This window comes from Lupinus angustifolius, chromosome LG18 (assembly GCF_001865875.1).
Source record: "Lupinus angustifolius cultivar Tanjil chromosome LG18, LupAngTanjil_v1.0, whole genome shotgun sequence".
NCBI lineage: Eukaryota > Viridiplantae > Streptophyta > Magnoliopsida > Fabales > Fabaceae > Lupinus > Lupinus angustifolius.
The window spans coordinates 3,317,277-3,339,171 of NC_032026.1; the positions used below are offsets into that span (position 1 = coordinate 3,317,277).

Genomic DNA, 21,895 nt, shown 5'->3' on the forward strand with positions numbered 1-21,895 from the left:
ATATGAAATAAATGTTTATTGGTATAAGTATATATAAAGATGAAATTAGAAGTTATAAAATAAAATTAGAAAGTTATAAAATATAAATAAATGTTTATTAATATAAGAATATATAAAGATGAAATTAGAAGTTATAAAGATGAAATTAGAAGTTATAAAATAAAATTAGAAGTTATAAAATATGAAATAAAATTAGAAGTTATAAAATATGAAATAAATATTTAGTAGTATAAGTATATATAAAGATGAATGTATAACTTATACAATAAAATTAGAAGTTATAAAATATGAAATAGGAAAACCCAAAATAACTTCATGAAAGTTAGGTTAGGTTAGAAGTATATATAGATATGCAACTTATAGTTAATATATTTGAGGTGATTATATAGGATTATATGGTTTTTTAAATTAAAAATTTGAAGGGCAAAATATGAATATATAAATTATTCCATGGTGGTGGTTACACCATATTTTAGCTTTATATATAGTATAGATAACGTAAATCATTTTGAATTGTAGATAGTTAACTTTTTTATAGCCAAAATATTAAATGATTTATGCAAAATATTATTTAACCATGTTAAAGTTTAATATTATGTATTAAGATTATAAAAATAATGTGTAATAATAATGTAAATCATTTTGAATTATTGATAGTATTCTTCTTCATATATAATAATGCAAAAAATCGAGAAACAAAGATATTATATTGTGTTATTGACAATCCAAACAATACAAATTTCTAAGCAAACAATTAAATAAGTTAATGAGGTTTAAGTAAAATTTTCAAAAGCACAAATATTGAGCCAAAATGAGTGTATTAAACAATATATATTAAAAATCTTCGAATGGAGAAAATAAAATACAAAACTCATAAGTGAGTGGATAACTAATGATGAAGCCAAAAATGAAGGTATCAATAACTAATCATGATCTTTACCTTATTTTAGAGGATGATACACTCTAGGTGTTTCTGAAACATGCAAAACAAAAAAATAAAATAATGATTGTTTGAATAAAAAAGTGTATAAATAAGATAAGAGATGCATACAGAGAAAATTAATTTGCAGAAATGTTTTTGGGGAGAACCAAACTATAAATAAAGAGAGAAAATGATAACAATGAGATAAGATGAGGACATAAATATATTATTAACAAAAATAAATAGACAAATAAATGTAATATTGTAAGTGAATATATAATACAATGGAGATTGTGTACATACCATATGTTTTGAATGTTTGATCCTCCTTGAGGAAGATAACTTTGCTTATCAGACGCTAAAGGATAAAATTGCTGGAAAAATATATCTACAAAATAATGAAATTAGTGAGAACATGTCTATAAAATAAGGAAATCAATGATATAATAAGAAAAGATCTACAAAATAAACCAAAAAATCAATGAAAAATGTACTAAAGATCATATTTATACTCTAAAGATGATGATTGAAAGAGAAGAAAAAAAGATGATAATGAAGAGACATAACAAATATGAGAAATGAAATTGGAGAAAAAAAATATTGTTGAGATAAAAGAATGTTGGAAGAGAAAGAGAGAGTAACCTAATAATAATTCAAATGCAATTTAAATAGTCATAAAAATGCAATAATTATTTATTAAATGCAATAATTGTTAAGGAAGAACAAATATAGTGTGGGAAGGTACTTATAATTACCATGGAACCATTAGGAGGGGGAAAATGAAGGATGAAATGACATGTGACAATTGATGAAGTGACATGAAGGAGGAGATACCATGTGACAATTGATGAGGTTGTAAGAGTTTATTTTGTTAAATAGTAAATAGAAGTACAAGAGAAAGAAGCAAAAAGTTGGACCAAAGTTTCAAACTTCGAATAAGAGGGAAGTGGTCCAGCATAAGCCACCCTATAAAAAAAAGGTGCCATCAATCAACTTTATGAGGGTGTTTAGTGTCTAGTAATATCATCCATTTATAAGTTAAAATCAACTAATTTATTTAGCAAAGTTCTCTAAAGAGACGTAATTCATGAATTAGAATATTATAGCTTTATATATGATAAGTTAGTATTGAGGTAAATTATAACTTATAAAATTGAGGTTGATATTATTTTACATAATATCAAACTTATTATCTATCAAAAAGTTCTTATTTAATCAATTGCTTTATCAATTTTCAGCTTTTAATCTATAGATTATAAATGATTAAGTAACTTATTAATTAGTTGTGTCACAAAGCGTATATAACAAAATTACTAGTTGATTTGTCATTTTACTTAACATCTCTTACACATCTATACAATACATTTATTTCACTTGACAGTACCAAATATTTCAACAGTCTTTTATAATGTAATTAGTATATGATGTTTATATTAAGTCATCATCACATCAATGTAACGAGACTCTCCTCTATTGAAATTTGTTTGGATAGATATTGTTGGAACTTAGTTATATATTACTTTATTCTCGTAAACAAAAAAAGTTGTTTATAGGATTTGAACCAATGATGAACTAATTACAAGGAAAACACTTCTATTAAGTATTCAACATTTTTTGATATATCAAACTTGGCTGCTTTAAGTAGCTGTCAAACCAGTTTCATCTATCAATAATGTGTTGATTTAATGGTGTAAGACTCCGTTAGATCCCTATAATAAATAAAAAGTCAAGAATTCGATTCCTGAGAGCAACACTCGTTGAAAGGGACAACCACGCACCTGAAAGGGATAAGTTCCCTACCAAAAAGGTGAGAGATAGCTTTGGACATTAGAGTTGGTTGGACACTCTTAAAAGGGTAACTCCACAATGAATGCATATACTATTGCTGCTACTTATCTTCTTCAAACACATACATAGGTTTGGATATTTAGATGACTCAATATGGTCCAAGAGTAGTGGTGCCCATAGACTTGAAGAAGAAACCATGGGAGCAGAAATTTCCCCTTCACAACCGGTGGCATCCAGATATACCCACAGTTGAAGTGGTAACAACTGGTGAAGTTTTTAGAGTTGAAATGATGGATTTCAGTGGAGGTGGTATCACCAAGAATTACACTGCTCATGATATCAAACATGCTGATCTCTCAATTGTGAGTTCCTAATTCATCATCTTCAACTACTTGCTTGTAGTTTAAATATTATTTTTTATAATTAGTTTAAAGCTAATAATTAATAAAAAAAACATACTGTATTAAGCCTAAACAAACTCTTGGGATATAAGACAAACAAACTTCATATATGTGATTAAGCTTAAACAATCAGTTAATATGTACATGTAGTGGGGAAGGAATACTGTGTACATTAATTTATTGTCCTTCTGTCCCTGACCAATTAGTATTTGCCAATATATAGAAAAATAATTCTTTATTTTAATTTTATTTTATAAAAATAATATAATTAATCTACATATCTAGATATAAGTATGTGAGATAAGGTTGGGGACACCAAATTGAAACACCAAGTTGGGACACATAAGAACTCGGTTTTTTAATGTCAGACATTTTCAATCACAAAAGAAATTAATGTTTTTGGTACATCATAACACTTGGACAATAATTGTTTTTAGGCTGACATTTTCAATCACCAAAAATGTTTCTTGTATTTCATAACACTTGCATTATACTTGCCTTACAAAGCTAAGTGTTAAAAAAAATGTGAGGTGGAGAATATTAAAAGAATATTCAACCAAGAAAATGTAAGGTGGAGAGCTAATGATTTAATAATAAAAGGGTGTGATTATTGCCATAACCAGTTTTGGACTTAGTGCATCTAATTAAACACTTCCTAAGCATATATAATGCCAAACTTTATGTAACAATATCTAATTTCCAAATTCATCTACTAGTTTTGTCAATGGCACCACAAACTCCAAAACTGGTTGTGCCAATAGACCTGAATAAGAAGCCATGGGAACAAAACATTCCTCTCCATAATAGATGGCACCCTCAGATACCACCTGTGGCTGATGTTAATACTGGTCAAGTCTTTAGAGTAGAGATGGTTGATTGGACAGGAGGTACTATTAAAGATGATAACTCTGCACTAGACATAAAACATATAGACCTCTCAACTGTAAGTTTCCTAAATTTAATTCTCAAGATGAAGGCTACTCGGTCATAGTCGGGTCTAATATTATAGAAATCAAATAGGAAGATGTGCAGATGTGCAGATGTGTGTTCTTTCTATTTATTTTATATGAAGAAGTATATGGTTTTACAAGTAATTATATATGATTCAGGTACATTATCTTAGTGGGCCAATAAGAATTATGGATAGTGATGGCATCCTAGCCAAGCCTGGAGATCTGCTTGTTGTTGAAATATGCAACTTAGGTCCTCTTCCTGGTGATGAATGGGGTTATACAGGAACATTTGATAGAGAAAATGGAGGTGGTTTTTTGACAGATCATTTTCCTTGTGCTACAAAAGCTATATGGCACTTTGAGGGCATATATGCTCATTCACCTCAAATACCAGGTGAATATACTCATGAATTACTTCTTCTCCAATGTTGTAAAATAATTTCTCTTCTTTGAACGTAGTACTATATATATGACATATTTATACCATCTAACCCTCCTCAAATCCCACAAAGTGGGAGTCTCGAGCACTGTGATACACTTTTATATATGTCTATCTCTTGTTTTTTTAACTTTCTTTGTATACGAACATTTAAAAAATGAAACAAATGGCAAAGTAACACTGTTGCTCTCTGCATGCTTTAATAATCACATAATTTTTAATGTTGAACAGGAGTGCGATTTCCAGGTTTAACACACCCAGGGATAATTGGAACTGCACCATCAATGGAACTCTTGAACATATGGAATGAAAGGGAGAGAGACGTTGAAGAAAATGGTATTGAGTCTTTTAAGCTCTGTGAGGTTTTGCATTCACGACCTCTGGCAAACTTACCATCTACTAACGGTTGTCACCTTGGAACGGTAATAATGCATTGCAAGAACATCTATATATTAAATATGATGATAAATTATATCTATGCAACTTTAATGCACTAAGCGTTGAGTAGATTTTTACAACAATTCAGCTTATTCTCGAAATGCTTAAAGTATAATTTTTTATGGTTAGAGGAAAGTAGTAAATTCATTCTTAAATTTTGTTTTAAAACACTGTTCCTAATGCTAAATCCACTTCACTATAGTGAAGGCTTCAATGTTAGAGTACACTATATGAGTATGTGAGACTTTGCCAAATAAACTAGATACTAAGCTGCCAAGTTTGCAAATGCTAGAAGGATTTCACCAATGTTTTGTTGCTTGCTAAGAAGTATAATAAAACTTTGTGTTCTAACCTCTTTAAGCACTTTTCTTAATGGGCATTCTTGTAGATTCAAAAAGGCACTGCTGAATGGGAGAAAATAGCAAAAGAAGCAGCAAGAACAATACCAGGAAGAGAAAATGGTGGAAATTGCGACATAAAAAATCTTAGCCGAGGTTCAAAGATATACCTTCCAGTTTTTGTAGAAGGAGCAAATCTCAGCACTGGTGACATGCACTTTTCACAGGGTGATGGCGAGGTCTCATTTTGTGGTGCAATAGAGATGAGTGGTTTTCTAGAACTTAAGTTAGTATTACAACTTCAATAGCCCAAAATATTAGCCAACTTTTTCATTCACTTGAATCAAACAGTATAAAAAACCAAGCATACTACAACACTTAAAAGTTTATACTGTTTTTGATGTTATTCAGGTGTGAAATTATTAGGGGTGGAATGAAGGAGTACCTTACACCAATGGGACCTACTCCTCTTCATGTCAACCCAATATTTGAGATAGGCCCTGTTGAACCAAGATTCTCAGAGTGGTTGGTTTTTGAAGGCATCAGTGTTGATGAAAGTGGGAGACAACACTATCTGGATGCAAGTGTTGCTTACAAGAGAGCAGTACTCAATGCCATTGACTACCTATCTAAGTTTGGCTACTCCAAAGAACAGGTTTAAGTACATACATTGTTTGAATATAGTGACCATCATAATTGCATCACACCACAATTATGGTGTAACATCAAATCACAATGACTGTAATCATAATCACAACCACAATTTAAAACATCAACTACATAACACCAAATATTCCTGCTTACTTTGACAGATAAAGTATGTTATGTCAATTAGATGTTGAAATGCAATTATTTGGCTCTTATAAATTTGCAGGGTTCAATTTAGAGGGTAAATTATCCATGTATGACGATTAAAGGTAGAATCAGGGGCTAATGTTTGTGATGATATATTGGCATGTATATAACATTATAATAGTAATTCTCCCTTTCTCAATCAATAATTATAACTATGCACCTAAAGGTTTTATATAGTAGTTGTGATCTTGGAAACTCCCAAAACCATTTTGGACAATTACACGCCCATAATTATGGTCGCGATAAGGTTTTACAATTATGGTAGCGATAAGGTTTTGGCTACTCTGAATGCCTTAACATATTGACTCTTGTAATAGTTGCGACTCAAATTTAATACAGTGTGCACCTTTACTCTCTAAAATGCATCTCACATCTTAGAGGAGCCAAACCCAAAATAAAATTTATGACTAATTGTTATTGGTGTTTTAATTTGTGGACCACATCACACCTGATGCAGCCGCAATATTGTACTTGTGGTGACCGTCGCAACTGTATTACACCGTTTTGTGGTGTGACTCTGAATCATAATGATGTGGCCGCATCGGGCTGCAACTTAATCACATCGGGCTGCAACGTAATCACATCGGCTGTGCAACGTAATCGCATTGGGCATGCAATCACATGCTGACATTTTCAATCACCAAAAATGTTTCTTGTATTTCATAACACTTGCATTATACTTGCCTTACAAAGCTAAGTGTTAAAAAAAATGTGAGGTGGAGAATATTAAAAGAATATTCAACCAAGAAAATGTAAGGTGGAGAGCTAATGATTTAATAATAAAAGGGTGTGATTATTGCCATAACCAGTTTTGGACTTAGTGCATCTAATTAAACACTTCCTAAGCATATATAATGCCAAACTTTATGTAACAATATCTAATTTCCAAATTCATCTACTAGTTTTGTCAATGGCACCACAAACTCCAAAACTGGTTGTGCCAATAGACCTGAATAAGAAGCCATGGGAACAAAACATTCCTCTCCATAATAGATGGCACCCTCAGATACCACCTGTGGCTGATGTTAATACTGGTCAAGTCTTTAGAGTAGAGATGGTTGATTGGACAGGAGGTACTATTAAAGATGATAACTCTGCACTAGACATAAAACATATAGACCTCTCAACTGTAAGTTTCCTAAATTTAATTCTCAAGATGAAGGCTACTCGGTCATAGTCGGGTCTAATATTATAGAAATCAAATAGGAAGATGTGCAGATGTGCAGATGTGTGTTCTTTCTATTTATTTTATATGAAGAAGTATATGGTTTTACAAGTAATTATATATGATTCAGGTACATTATCTTAGTGGGCCAATAAGAATTATGGATAGTGATGGCATCCTAGCCAAGCCTGGAGATCTGCTTGTTGTTGAAATATGCAACTTAGGTCCTCTTCCTGGTGATGAATGGGGTTATACAGGAACATTTGATAGAGAAAATGGAGGTGGTTTTTTGACAGATCATTTTCCTTGTGCTACAAAAGCTATATGGCACTTTGAGGGCATATATGCTCATTCACCTCAAATACCAGGTGAATATACTCATGAATTACTTCTTCTCCAATGTTGTAAAATAATTTCTCTTCTTTGAACGTAGTACTATATATATGACATATTTATACCATCTAACCCTCCTCAAATCCCACAAAGTGGGAGTCTCGAGCACTGTGATACACTTTTATATATGTCTATCTCTTGTTTTTTTAACTTTCTTTGTATACGAACATTTAAAAAATGAAACAAATGGCAAAGTAACACTGTTGCTCTCTGCATGCTTTAATAATCACATAATTTTTAATGTTGAACAGGAGTGCGATTTCCAGGTTTAACACACCCAGGGATAATTGGAACTGCACCATCAATGGAACTCTTGAACATATGGAATGAAAGGGAGAGAGACGTTGAAGAAAATGGTATTGAGTCTTTTAAGCTCTGTGAGGTTTTGCATTCACGACCTCTGGCAAACTTACCATCTACTAACGGTTGTCACCTTGGAACGGTAATAATGCATTGCAAGAACATCTATATATTAAATATGATGATAAATTATATCTATGCAACTTTAATGCACTAAGCGTTGAGTAGATTTTTACAACAATTCAGCTTATTCTCGAAATGCTTAAAGTATAATTTTTTATGGTTAGAGGAAAGTAGTAAATTCATTCTTAAATTTTGTTTTAAAACACTGTTCCTAATGCTAAATCCACTTCACTATAGTGAAGGCTTCAATGTTAGAGTACACTATATGAGTATGTGAGACTTTGCCAAATAAACTAGATACTAAGCTGCCAAGTTTGCAAATGCTAGAAGGATTTCACCAATGTTTTGTTGCTTGCTAAGAAGTATAATAAAACTTTGTGTTCTAACCTCTTTAAGCACTTTTCTTAATGGGCATTCTTGTAGATTCAAAAAGGCACTGCTGAATGGGAGAAAATAGCAAAAGAAGCAGCAAGAACAATACCAGGAAGAGAAAATGGTGGAAATTGCGACATAAAAAATCTTAGCCGAGGTTCAAAGATATACCTTCCAGTTTTTGTAGAAGGAGCAAATCTCAGCACTGGTGACATGCACTTTTCACAGGGTGATGGCGAGGTCTCATTTTGTGGTGCAATAGAGATGAGTGGTTTTCTAGAACTTAAGTTAGTATTACAACTTCAATAGCCCAAAATATTAGCCAACTTTTTCATTCACTTGAATCAAACAGTATAAAAAACCAAGCATACTACAACACTTAAAAGTTTATACTGTTTTTGATGTTATTCAGGTGTGAAATTATTAGGGGTGGAATGAAGGAGTACCTTACACCAATGGGACCTACTCCTCTTCATGTCAACCCAATATTTGAGATAGGCCCTGTTGAACCAAGATTCTCAGAGTGGTTGGTTTTTGAAGGCATCAGTGTTGATGAAAGTGGGAGACAACACTATCTGGATGCAAGTGTTGCTTACAAGAGAGCAGTACTCAATGCCATTGACTACCTATCTAAGTTTGGCTACTCCAAAGAACAGGTTTAAGTACATACATTGTTTGAATATAGTGACCATCATAATTGCATCACACCACAATTATGGTGTAACATCAAATCACAATGACTGTAATCATAATCACAACCACAATTTAAAACATCAACTACATAACACCAAATATTCCTGCTTACTTTGACAGATAAAGTATGTTATGTCAATTAGATGTTGAAATGCAATTATTTGGCTCTTATAAATTTGCAGGGTTCAATTTAGAGGGTAAATTATCCATGTATGACGATTAAAGGTAGAATCAGGGGCTAATGTTTGTGATGATATATTGGCATGTATATAACATTATAATAGTAATTCTCCCTTTCTCAATCAATAATTATAACTATGCACCTAAAGGTTTTATATAGTAGTTGTGATCTTGGAAACTCCCAAAACCATTTTGGACAATTACACGCCCATAATTATGGTCGCGATAAGGTTTTACAATTATGGTAGCGATAAGGTTTTGGCTACTCTGAATGCCTTAACATATTGACTCTTGTAATAGTTGCGACTCAAATTTAATACAGTGTGCACCTTTACTCTCTAAAATGCATCTCACATCTTAGAGGAGCCAAACCCAAAATAAAATTTATGACTAATTGTTATTGGTGTTTTAATTTGTGGACCACATCACACCTGATGCAGCCGCAATATTGTACTTGTGGTGACCGTCGCAACTGTATTACACCGTTTTGTGGTGTGACTCTGAATCATAATGATGTGGCCGCATCGGGCTGCAACTTAATCACATCGGGCTGCAACGTAATCACATCGGCTGTGCAACGTAATCGCATTGGGCATGCAATCACATGAGATTCAAAAATATTTTTTTAATCACAAAATAATTCACACCGCAATGGCGCAATCTGTATGGCAACTGTAGCACTTTAAAATACTGATTCTTACATTTTGAACATCAGGCGTACCTCCTACTATCTTGCTGCCCTTGTGAAGGTAGAATATCTGGAATAGTTGATGCCCCTAATGCTGTTGCAACCCTGGCCATCCCAACAGCTATATTTGATCAGGTAAATATATCTCTCTCTGTCTTCCCCTAATGTTAAACAACCATGATTCTAATTCTTGAATCCTATATAAAGCATAAAGTGTCTACCAAATAAACGGCTATTTATAATCATAATACTTGAGATTGTATAGATTTTTTAGTTATTATATATTCGAAGATCTCCATAATTTGATAAACACCATAAACATTAATAAGTAAGACTTAAGTATCTTATGTGAGTTGCAAGTGATTTGTTTTTAAAGTTTGTCTACTGTCATCAAAAGTGTTTTAAATTACGTTTTATTGCAATTGTGTTCACAATATTATATTATAGTTTGAGCTAGTGGTGTAAGACCCCACTGAATCCTAAAAATCGAAGCTTCGATTCCTGATATTGACACATATTGGAAGGCCAATAGCATAGAATGGATAAAATAAATCCATTCTTGTTTCAAATGTGTATGAATTGGATAAAAGAAAGAGTTTAATATGTAAAAATTTATACACAATCATTACATAATCCACCATTCATTCGTATATTTTTTAAGAGTCAATGATGATACAAAGAAAGTGTATAAAACTCTATAAAGAAATCCATTATTGATTCAAATGTGTATGAATTCATGTTATTCCAGTTTAAATTCAAAGGGTATTATTGTGTTTTTTTGCAGGACATCCGTCCTAAAAATAACAAGGTGCCAGTTGGACCTCGCCTTATAAAGAAACCAGATGTCCTCAAATGCACTTATGATGGAAACTTACCTATTACAAGGAATCCTAGTGCTACATAATGACATAGACAAGTTAGAAACCAGATCGAACTTGCAATGGATTTTATGGAACAAAGGCTTTTACATAATGTAAAGTTTGTGATATATTCACGGTTGTAGCAAATGCTTCAACTCACTGAACAAATGCTGGAAAAATGCTACAATTTATGTATGCTAAATTGTTCAAATATAATAATAAGGAATAATGATTTAGACTAATTGTTTTGATTTAGATAGTAACTATATGTTAACGGAGATTGGTCTAATTGACAAGAATTGAATTATAATCCATAAGGTTGTAGTTCAAGTCTCACTATAAGATGAGAATTCCATTGCTGTGTTATCTATTAATTAGTACATTGGTAAGTACATGTAGAATTAAAGTTTCAGGGACCAAACTCACTAAACTTTTTGTCAAAAAAATAGCATGCATCTAATTAAATGTAAAATATAACAACTATTTAGAATATAAAATGTTAAATTGGAGATATCACTATGTGTTTATATGACTTGTGATCGTAAACAAATAATTGTACTATTTTTCTTTTATTTGAATTTGGTTATGTTGATTGACATTTTACATTTGAAATTTCCATTAATAGGAGATATGCAGATGAAATTGTTTGAGAATTTATTTTAGTTACTGAGTAGTAATCCACTAGATGTATAGCTTGGAATTCTCGTTAAATAATTAGAGCAAGGATAAAAACTGATGATTTTTCTTGTTAAATCTAAGTAATGAGGATAAACTGCACTCTAGGATTAATATTTGTAACTATATAAGATTTTTTTAGTTTATAGTTATTTCAATTCAAATTGTTTGACAAAGGTACAGAGAAACAAGTAGTATTAACAATTAGCTTATATAATTACTTCTAAGGTGTTAGTGGATTACTCTATCGTCTAAAGGATGAAATATCATAGAGAGAAAGGAAATTATTTTTTCATATTTTCGGAAAGCGTCATCAATGAGTATAACAAGGAGTGGAAGGATATTTTGATCATCTCTCTGATAGGCAAAAGGCTGAGATTCAAGATCATACTAGAGCATCTAAAGTATACTTGGAAGCTTACTGGAGATTTCGATATGATGGATATCGAAAGTGGGTACTTCATGGTTAAATTTGATCAGATAGATGACAGAGAAAAAGTGTTGCAAGAAGGTCTATGGATAATCTTCGATCAATATGTTGCTATTATAACTTGGACCCCTGATTTTGATTCAACCATTGCAACAGTATCCAAAACCTTCATTGAGGGAGTTACAAAAGAGACGGGGTGTATGAGTCGAGGTTCAAAGATGAAATTGGAACTAGGTAACCAAAAAGATCAATTTGTCTTGGAGATACTTTAAAGAATGGGTTCGGTTACACTCTCTGTGACGATGGTATTATGACATTAGAAATTGGTGATGTAAAATATGTTAGTGTCCAAGCCCGACAATGATTTGAGATATGCCCTGAAGTTATTTTCAGTGATGCCTATAAAGATAGTGGTTAGAGCAATGCTCAAGAACACATGTCGGGATACTGCCAGAACTTGGGAAGTCAAACACAAAGAACGCAGGTCGGGGTACTACCGGAACCTATGATGATAAGAAAATACCAAAGATGTAGGTCAGGGTACTGCTAGAACTCGGGAAGGGAAAACCAAGCACACAAGTTAGGGTACTGTCGAAATTTGGGAAATCAAAACGCTAGGCACTTAGGTCGAGGTACTATGGGAACCTAGGATGATAAGTAAAACATGGAAGATGTAGGTCAGGATACTTCTAGAATTTGGGAAGGTAATAGCAAGAACGCAGGTCGGAGTACTGCCAAAACATGGGAAATAAAAATGATAGGCACACAGGTCAGAGTAATACTAGAACCTAGGATGATAAGAAAAAAACCAAAGACGCATGCCGGGATACTGCGAAAATTCAGGAAGGTAAGACCAAGAACATAGGTTTGGGTACTGTTGGGAAATCAAAACACTAGACACGCTGGTCGGAGTACTACTAGAACCTAGGATGATATGAAAAACACCAAAGACGCGGGTCATAATACTACCAGAATTCAGGAAGGTAAAACCAAGAATGCAGGTTGGGGTACTGCCAGAACTTGGGAAATCAAAACTTTAGGCACTCAAGTTGGGGTACTGCTGAAACCTAGGATGATAAGAAAAAACATTTTGATGTATGAGTTGGACAATGTTTTTTCATAAGGAAGAATATTATAGTGTCTAAGTTCAGTAATGTTATAACATTTTAGTGTCTAAGTCCGACAATGTTGAGGTGTAGGCGATTCGATTGGCTCAAAAGTCTTGGTCGACAGTCCTTTAAGATGTGATTATGCATATAAGATGTGTTCTTTGAATGAATGATTGCTTGGGAGTATGTTATGTGATGTATGAAACAATTATTGATGCATGAGATATATGACGAGTGATATATGCATGAATGGTAACATTTATGGCATGAGTTATGTGAAAGCAATGCTAATGTATAAATTTAATGCTCGAGCTAGAATTGATAAGGAAATGCCCTATTGCTTTCTCTACACCATAATACTCGGCCTTTAAAAGGTGTCTAGATTGGCGAAGTTTCTCATGATTGTATTAGAGTAGAGAATCTCTTTGTAGTTATTGGCTTCAAATTATCTTTTGGATGGAAGACGAATATCATCAAGTGTTTTGAAGGGTTAGAGTTTTTCATTTTCACAGTATGGTACAAACTCAATAAAACAATTTTGTATGTAGAATATTTAGAAAGATGGAATATGTTATGCATGTTATAACAAAATGCACGATCCTATGGTTGGCCAATGTAAAGCTTATGGGATTGGGGTGTTTTGCATATCCTTTTGTTGCCCTATATAATGAGTCATGTCAACGTTCACTATACAGTGTGATCATTGAGCTTGGAGTGAGTCTTGACAATTCGTAAAATTTGCCTAGTATTTGATTGCTAGATACATTTATGCTGACCGTACAAGAGCACTTTTGCCTGCATGAAACTGTCCTAAACAAATCTACCCCAATGTCATTCATGGATGTCTATAAAAAATTGCCCAAGTGTCATGTATAACTTTGGTTAGAGAGGTTTTCCCTTTTGTAAACATTGAGTCCTGGCTTTTTTTGCTTAGGTCGTCATTTCTTTCTTTATTTTGCATGAAATATTGATGTATTGTACAAGTGATTTGTGTCTTGAAAACATTTGTCTTTTTATTTTATTCGGAGTTAGTTTTTTTTTATCATGGTATACATATCTTGAATAGATCAATCATCCATGAGTTCTTTTTGGCTTGTATTAGGGTCTGGCTATGGTTATAAAAAAAGTTTGAGGCTCAAAACATGTTTTTCTCATGCCCTCCTTTCTCTTATCTCGTTGACCTATTCTCTTATCTCGTTGACCTATTCTCAACTACTTTGGAATTCTACTTATGTTCTTTATCGCGAGGTGTTATGGATTTTGATTTTTCTTCTTGGTTGCTTTTTCTCCATGATCGATTTATCGATGACCGAAGTAGTTGGTTAGTTACCCTCCCCGGGTTACAAATGTTGGCAGGTTAAACTTTTAGACAAAGATCTTCTTTCACAATATTTAGGCTCAAAAAGGGAATGGGAAAAATCTTATTCACCACCATGTCTTCCACTTGAAATTGATGTGGGTGAACCTTCTTCGTATATGAGTTCACTATTTTTCTATGATAAAGTTGCCCATGGTACACAACGACTAACCTTTTTCCTTCTATTAGGTTCAATTGATCACACCAGGCTTGAACTTATTCTGCTTCTTCTAATTCTACCTCCTCAATAATTCTTAATGATGGGATCTCCACCTCGATCGGAAAGACTACTTCCATTCTGAATACTTGGGAGTAAGGGGTGGCCCCTATGAAAGTGAGAAGATAAGTGTAGTATCCACATAAAAGACCAACATTTCATGACAATCCTTATAAGTTACTATCATCTTTTGGTCAATCTTCTTTATAATCTTCTTAGTAGTCTCAACTGCCCCATTCATTTCAGGGTAGTAAGGCAAAGACGTATGATGCTTGATCTTGAAACCCTCACATGTCTTAATCATTGGCTTGTTACTCAAGTTAGCGGCATTGTCCGTGATGATTTTACTTGGTAGACCGTAGTGTCATACCAACTTCTTCTTAATGAACCCGACCACTACCTTTCGGGTAATACTAGCGTACTAAGTTACTTCGACCCATTTAGTAAAGTAATCGATGGCCACCAGGATGAAACAATGTTCGTTGGAAGCTTTAGGATCGATGGGTCCAATGGCGTCCGTTCCCCACATAGAGAAAGGCCATGGCATTGATAGAACATTTGGTGGATTTGGGGGTGCATTAATGTTGTCAGCATAAATCTAACATTTGTGGCACTTCCTTACATGGTTACAACAGTCATTCTTCATTGTTAACTAGTAGTAGCATGCCCTCAATATTTTCATAGCCATGGTATGTCTATTTGCATGGGTCCTGAATGAGCTCTTGTGTACATCTTTAAGGATTACTCTGTCTCTTTTCACTCGACGCACCTAAGGAGTACCATAGCAGGGTTCCTTTTGTAAATCACTTCTTCGTTTAGGAAGAAACTCATGGCCAATCTACTCAAGGTCCTATTGTCATTCTGAGAGGCACTGGATGATATTCTTTATTCTTGATATATTCTTTTATATCATGGTACCAAGATTTTCTATCTTATTCCATTTCTATGGCATTACAATAAGCTGATTGATATCTTCTTCCGATGCTGATGAGTGGTTGGTCATTACCGGTAATGTGGAACATGGAGGATAAGGTGGATAATGTAGCAACTAACTGATTGTCCTATTTGGGAATATGGTAGAAATCGACCTGCTCAAACTGCTCAACTAGCCTCTATGTGTGATCTTTGTAAGGTATCAGCTTGTTGTCATGAGTTTCCTATTCTTCTTTTACTTGATGGATTACTTGATGGGTCACAAGACTCGAGCTCAACTCGTCCATACGTGGTTCTAGTTCGACATCGACCATAATAGGATGGAGGAGCTTCATCGTTGAGAGTTCTGTCATTTCAGATATGAGATTGGATTCCTTGCAGGCCGATTCTGACCATGGGGTTTCAACCAACACCTCTTGGGTCATGGCCTCGACTGTCGATGAGTTCATGGACAGCTCTGCTATTTCAGAGATGAGATTGAGTCCCTCGTAGGTCGATTCCGATAATAGGGTATCAACCATCACCTCTTGGGGCACGACTTTGGCTGTTGGTGAGTCCGTCAACACCTTTACCATTTCAGAGATGAGACTGGGGTCCTTGTTGGTCAATTCTGCCCGTGGGATTTCAACCCGCACTAATGGGTCATGGCTTAGGCTTCCGTGAGTTCATTGACACCTCTATTAGTGGTGGTATGTTTTCGGAAATGGAAGAAGGGATTGGTGTTTGGAAAAGACAATTGAAGTAGGAGATGCCAGTAAGCAGAAGTTCCTTGTGTCTACTTGATTCTTCTAGTCAGTGTCACTTCTATTTATTCCCTCTTTCTTTTTGTGTATATGTTGCTATGGTTTTTCTAAGATGAAAGGGCTGCTATTTTTTAAGATGTAGAGAATGCTCAATGTAATCTCCTTAGGATATGGTAGCTGCTCAATACTTGGATCAAGGTAATGGTAGTTGATGTGTGTTTATATTAGTGCTATGTGGGGCTACTTATAGCCCCCTTAGTTTTCGGGTTAGGAGATAGTTCTAGGTTATCCCTGTTTAGTCTCGTGAGTGGGTTTAATTGCAACCGACTCCATGAATTTCTTTAGAATTTTCAAAAGATCCCAATTGAAATTGGATATTCACATGGAGGAAGTAGAGATGAAAATGGTATATACAAATGATGAGGCAATGTGGTGAGTAACACTTGAGAAGAAATAGAAATGGCAATTACAATAGCGTGACAATGAAACATGTTAGGTTAAAGCATTTTTTTGCGATCCAATCCCCCAATTCGACAAATGTCATAACTTGTTTTTTGAAATATAACATTGTAAAATATGAGTTATTATAAAAAAATAATTATTAACGATTTTTATTTATTGAACTTTTGCAACATAATTAATAAAAAATGAAACTGCTAATTAATATTTTATTAAAAGTGAAAAGTTAATTAATTTATTAAATTAAAACAAAATTGATAATTTAAAACTCGAATGAAACTGACGACAATTAATTGACTATTGATTATGATTCGAAAATAAAAGTGGTTTCAAGACATCTAAAATAATGCATTTTTTTTCAATTTTTTGTTGTTGTTTTGAAATCTTTCTATTTTTATTCATTTCAGATAAATAGGTTAGAGAAAATTGAGTATTTACAATTGTCCATCTTTACCTATTGCTTGCTTGATAAAAAGCAAACAAAAGTTTGTATGCTACCGTTGTAAATAACCACTAACGAAATGCATGTTAATTTTGTTTGAAATAGGCAGACACTAATCACAATGCAAAATCTTAAAAATGAGAACTCAATGATATTGCCGAAACTCATGACAATAACATTAAATATGAGAACACATTGGTACGGCTGGAACTCAAAACAATAAAAATAAATACGAGAACGTAGAGATACTAGCATAACTCGTCGAAAATGCTCGAATACTTTAAGAACTCGTCGATAACACAATGATACTCTTGAAACTTGAAAAATCACATGAGACTTGGGGTCTTCGAACTTAATAATTGAAAGCACATCAAGCTCAAGTCCGGAAAAGCTAAAATTTGAAGTTGCAAATACATGGATACTACCGGAACTAAATTTTTTACAGCAGGCTCGTGGTCCTAGAAAGTAATAATTTAACCTCATCAACATGTGGTCTTGGAAATTAATAATTTAAGCATATAAGGCTCGGGGTCTTGGAAAGTATTAATTAAAGCACATTAAGCTCAGGTTCCTGGAAAGTAAAAATTTAAAGCAAGAAAACATGGATACTCTCGGAACTCGAAAATTAACATGACGATTAGGGTCTAGTAAAGTAATAATTTAAGCACATCAGACTCGGGTCTTAGAAAATAATAATTTAAAAGCAAGAATGTAGGGATGCTTCCAGAACTTGAAAATTCGCATCAGGCTCGAGGTCGTGGAATGTATTTGAAAGAACATGAGGCTCATGGTTCTAGAAAGTGAAAATTTAAAGCAATATTTTTTTGAAAGAACATTATGGCATCTAAGTCCAGTAATGTCACAACATTTCAACATTTGAGTTTGACGCTCTTTTTATCTTAAAAGAATGTTCTAGTGTTTGAGTCTAGCAATACCACAACATTTTGACGTTTGAGTTCGACAATATTTTCAATGTAGAAGTAATTTGATTGACCATATGTGAAGGAATGAATATACAAGAATTACACATGCTTTACATATATGATTATGTGAAACTATGCTTTGTGATGCATGAGTATGAATTGAATTAAATTGGTGATATGTTTCAAAATATGTATGTATGTTATGAATATGTATAACAAATGAAAATAGGTATGTTTTCCTGATGAAGTAGGGTATGATCCAGAACTTTTGAATGAGTAGATCAAAATAACATTGAGCGTTTTGAAAATTCGAATTTGAATTTTTGAGATTGATTAATTTGCATTAAAAAATACTCTTCAGTATCCGAAAACATTTGGATTCGGAAACCCCATTTTTATTGTCTTTAGTTGACATACCTCTTATCGAGTTGCTTGCTTTTTTAGCTCACTTTGATCATTCAATAAACTGTTGTAGTTTGCAGTCAAGTGATTCAATCAAACTGCCTCAATATCTTTATCGTGGACTGGATGAGAATATTTGCAAACATAGGTAATGCCTTAAACTTCAAAAAGTTTCCCCAGTTTGTATAGTTGGTGATGAGAAATAGTGAGTTTTCACTTGAGGATGTTCATTTTATTTTCTTAATTTTTGTCCAGAACACCTAGTGTAGGTATCTGTGTGAAATTCTCTATTTTTATTATGATACTAAATAGTGATAAGTGCCAAAAGTACCTAATTTTCATACACTTTTCATGGCACTTATCCTATGCAAATCATGCAAAATCAACTTAATTCAACACTTTTTAGATAAATTTCCATAGTTTTATTATATATTTTGTCCACCTCTTTTCCAAATCTTTGTGTGAAGTTTTCTATGAAAAATAAAAGAGAAGAAAAAAATAAAGAAAAAATAGTCAAGCAAGAAGGTGTCCACATAAGTCACTTTTGATGCACACATGGCAAGCTAAGTTCTTGGTCACAAGCATGGACCAAAAAAATGAAGTTGCTTACTAACCAACATAGCCTAGACACTAAGCACTGCCCTACTGACCTGACACCAACTTGGCCCGGTCAGACACAAGCTTTACACAATCAGACTCAAGTTTGGCACTAGCCAACCTCCAGAAATAGGCAGCTCAGCATGCACCTAGGGACCGCCCAGCTGGAACCACACACTTGGCCAGAGCCGGACAAGCTGCCCAAGCAGATAGCTTAGCGGAGCCACCTAAGTAGCCATGTAGGCTGGACCCATCAAAGGGGTCAACTTGACTTAACCACCAAGCAACTATAACATCATGCATGACCTCACTTGATATTGCCTCTAAGCACTTTTCAGAATAGCCCACAATAGCATAGTCAAGTAGTTCATAACTAGCTTTGGTGAGTCAACACCAAGCAACTGACTAAGCTGCTTGGCCATGGACCAAACCCACACTGAAGGGTTTGATGCACCTAGCATGGGCAAAAAGGAGAGAAAAGCAGTTACGAATTGCCTATAAATAGAGGCCCTTTACCAAAACATTACATACACATCATTTCTACAATTCTAAACACACTTCTTCTCTCTAAACATTTCTGGTTACAGTTCTAAGCTAGTTTCTAGGTAAAGTATTGTAATTTTCTCTTAGAATTCAAGAGTAGAAAAGGATATGACAAATGAGGTTGATAAGTGTCAAACATACCTAAATTTCATACATTTTTATGGCACTTATCTTAAGCATAATTGAGAAAAACCAACTTAAAACAATACTTTTGTATAAAATATTACAATCTTGTGTATTTGTGTTTATATTTCTTTTTTTAATGTATTTTGTAGGATTTAGAAAGAAGAAAAGAAGAGAAAAAAGACTCCTGGTAAAAAAGAAAAAGAAGTCAAAATCAAGGTGCTCAAGCAGGCAGCTGAGCATGGACCACGCCACGCTAAGCTGACCTGGAGCAAGCTGCTCAAGCAAGCAACTAAGCGGACCTGCTTAGCAGCTGAGCGGACCTGCTTAGCCGCTCAGCCTAGCACCAGACTTGTCCTGACACGGTCAGAGCTCAAGCTTGACACGGTTAGACACGAGCTTGGCACATGCCATGCTGCTCAGCAAGCAACTTAGCGGTGCAACCAAGCAGCTCAGCGGAGAACCAGACTCCTGCCCAGATCAGCAAGCACTAGGCCACGTCCCAGTCAGCACGGTCAAAGCTGATGTACAAGCAGCTTAGCAGTGCAACAGGTGTGCTAAGCGGTGTGCACGCAGAATTGACTTAGCCATCAAGCAAACCATGAAGTCACCAATGACATCACTTCAAGTAGCCCACAGTAGGCTTTTCATAATAGCTCACCCTAGCTGGTCTCAGAGCTCACAACTAGCTTTGATTAGTCAAGCTTAAGGAGGTGACAAAGCTGCTTTGCTGAGCGGTGCTAACAAGCAGCTCCACGGCTCCAGGGAACTGCTATAAATAGGGCACATTTCATTCGAATCAAGAACATCAATTTCTCACATTATCATTCCCATTCTGCCTAGATATTCTTCCCTGAAGTTCTCTCTTCTTGTTCTTAGTTCTTAGGAACTTTATTTAAGTAAGTTTTGTAAATTTAGTTTAGAATTCAAGAGGAGAAAATGAGAAGGCAAATGAGATGCAAAAATCAATTTTGTAATCTCATTTGGAACTCAAAGCATCCAATCCTTGGATGAATGGCTCATGCTCCTAACAATTTCTTTTGAATATGGTTATGTATTTCTACTTCTTCTTATATTCTAAAAGTTTGAATTTTAATCATTCAAGTTGGTGCTTTGATTAATTTTACTTGTTTGAGAAATTCTTAATGCTCTTTTTAGATTGATCACCTAAAAATTGATTTCAAGTCATAAAATTACTTGTCTCAAACACTTAACAAATAAACTAAGAAGTAGTTGTACTACTTAGTTTATTTGCCAAGTTAAGCATACTTTTTTTAAGATCTAATATTCATTAGTACTTCAGTATTAGAGTAGCCAAGATTAGGGTGTGACAACCTAATCTCTTTGTGGACGTAATATTGTTTAGTAATAAATATAAGTGATTATCATTCTACCATTTTAGGACATACACTAAAAGGAGGATTTTAGAACTTGGTGTTTGGAGTTAATCAAAGTAAAACATAAGAACTTGTCTAAGTAGTTCAAATTCATAAGAAGTTGAGAAATATTTTCCTTATTCAAAATGATCTTATCTCCTCAAGAATTTGTTAATGTTTAGTTTATTTTTCTTATTAATTGTTTATATGAAATTCAATTCAAATCAAAACCAAAATATGTTTAACTCATTATTTGTGCATTGACCCTATACTATACTACAATTGAATCTTGAAAGAGGTGTAAATTGTAAAATAGTAAAGTGTTATAACTAAATTTATTTGTTGAAACACCTTTTAATATACAAAAGTGATGAAGCTAACTTACTAACTTACAAAAGTGAAGAAATTTGGTTTGTTCATAAAATGAACCCGAAAAAGAGTAAATAAATAAATGTCACTTTTGTACATTAGAATACCATTAAACCGGTGTTGGAATTTATTCCACAAAACCGAGATGGTATTCAAATGTACTTAATAATTATGTAATAGGTAATTGCTTCGATACCATTGTACTGCCGTTAGAATTTATTCTAACAAAGCCGAGATGGGGCAAAAAATGAATAACTTATTCACATGATTATTAGAAGTAAGTTGTAAC

The 21,895-nt window shown here is 33.8% G+C and overlaps 2 protein-coding genes across 2 annotated transcripts; both read left to right on the forward strand.

The window, feature by feature from the left end:
• Positions 2,790-5,940, forward strand: LOC109333063 (formamidase-like). Its single transcript, XM_019568313.1, has 5 exons — positions 2,790-3,072; positions 4,221-4,458; positions 4,735-4,925; positions 5,330-5,565; positions 5,691-5,940. Exons 1-5 carry the CDS (start codon positions 2,854-2,856, stop codon positions 5,938-5,940), a joined length of 1,134 nt encoding a protein of 377 aa, XP_019423858.1. The 5' UTR covers positions 2,790-2,853.
• On the forward strand, positions 6,962-11,143 carry LOC109333062 (formamidase-like). The gene is made up of 7 exons (XM_019568312.1): positions 6,962-7,263; positions 7,430-7,667; positions 7,944-8,134; positions 8,539-8,774; positions 8,900-9,143; positions 10,076-10,183; positions 10,833-11,143. Exons 1-7 carry the CDS (start codon positions 7,045-7,047, stop codon positions 10,950-10,952), a joined length of 1,356 nt encoding a protein of 451 aa, XP_019423857.1. The 5' UTR covers positions 6,962-7,044; the 3' UTR covers positions 10,953-11,143.

Coding starts and splice junctions, on each gene's coding strand:
- LOC109333062 (XM_019568312.1), top strand. CDS start 7,045: ATGGCACCACAAACTCCAAAACTGGTTGTGCCAATAGACCTGAATAAG. Junction 7,264..7,429: donor AACATATAGACCTCTCAACT/GTAAGTTTCCTA, acceptor TATATGATTCAG/GTACATTATCTTAGTGGGCC. Junction 7,668..7,943: donor TCATTCACCTCAAATACCAG/GTGAATATACTC, acceptor AATGTTGAACAG/GAGTGCGATTTCCAGGTTTA.
- LOC109333063 (XM_019568313.1), top strand. CDS start 2,854: ATGACTCAATATGGTCCAAGAGTAGTGGTGCCCATAGACTTGAAGAAG. Junction 4,459..4,734: donor TCATTCACCTCAAATACCAG/GTGAATATACTC, acceptor AATGTTGAACAG/GAGTGCGATTTCCAGGTTTA. Junction 4,926..5,329: donor ACGGTTGTCACCTTGGAACG/GTAATAATGCAT, acceptor GCATTCTTGTAG/ATTCAAAAAGGCACTGCTGA.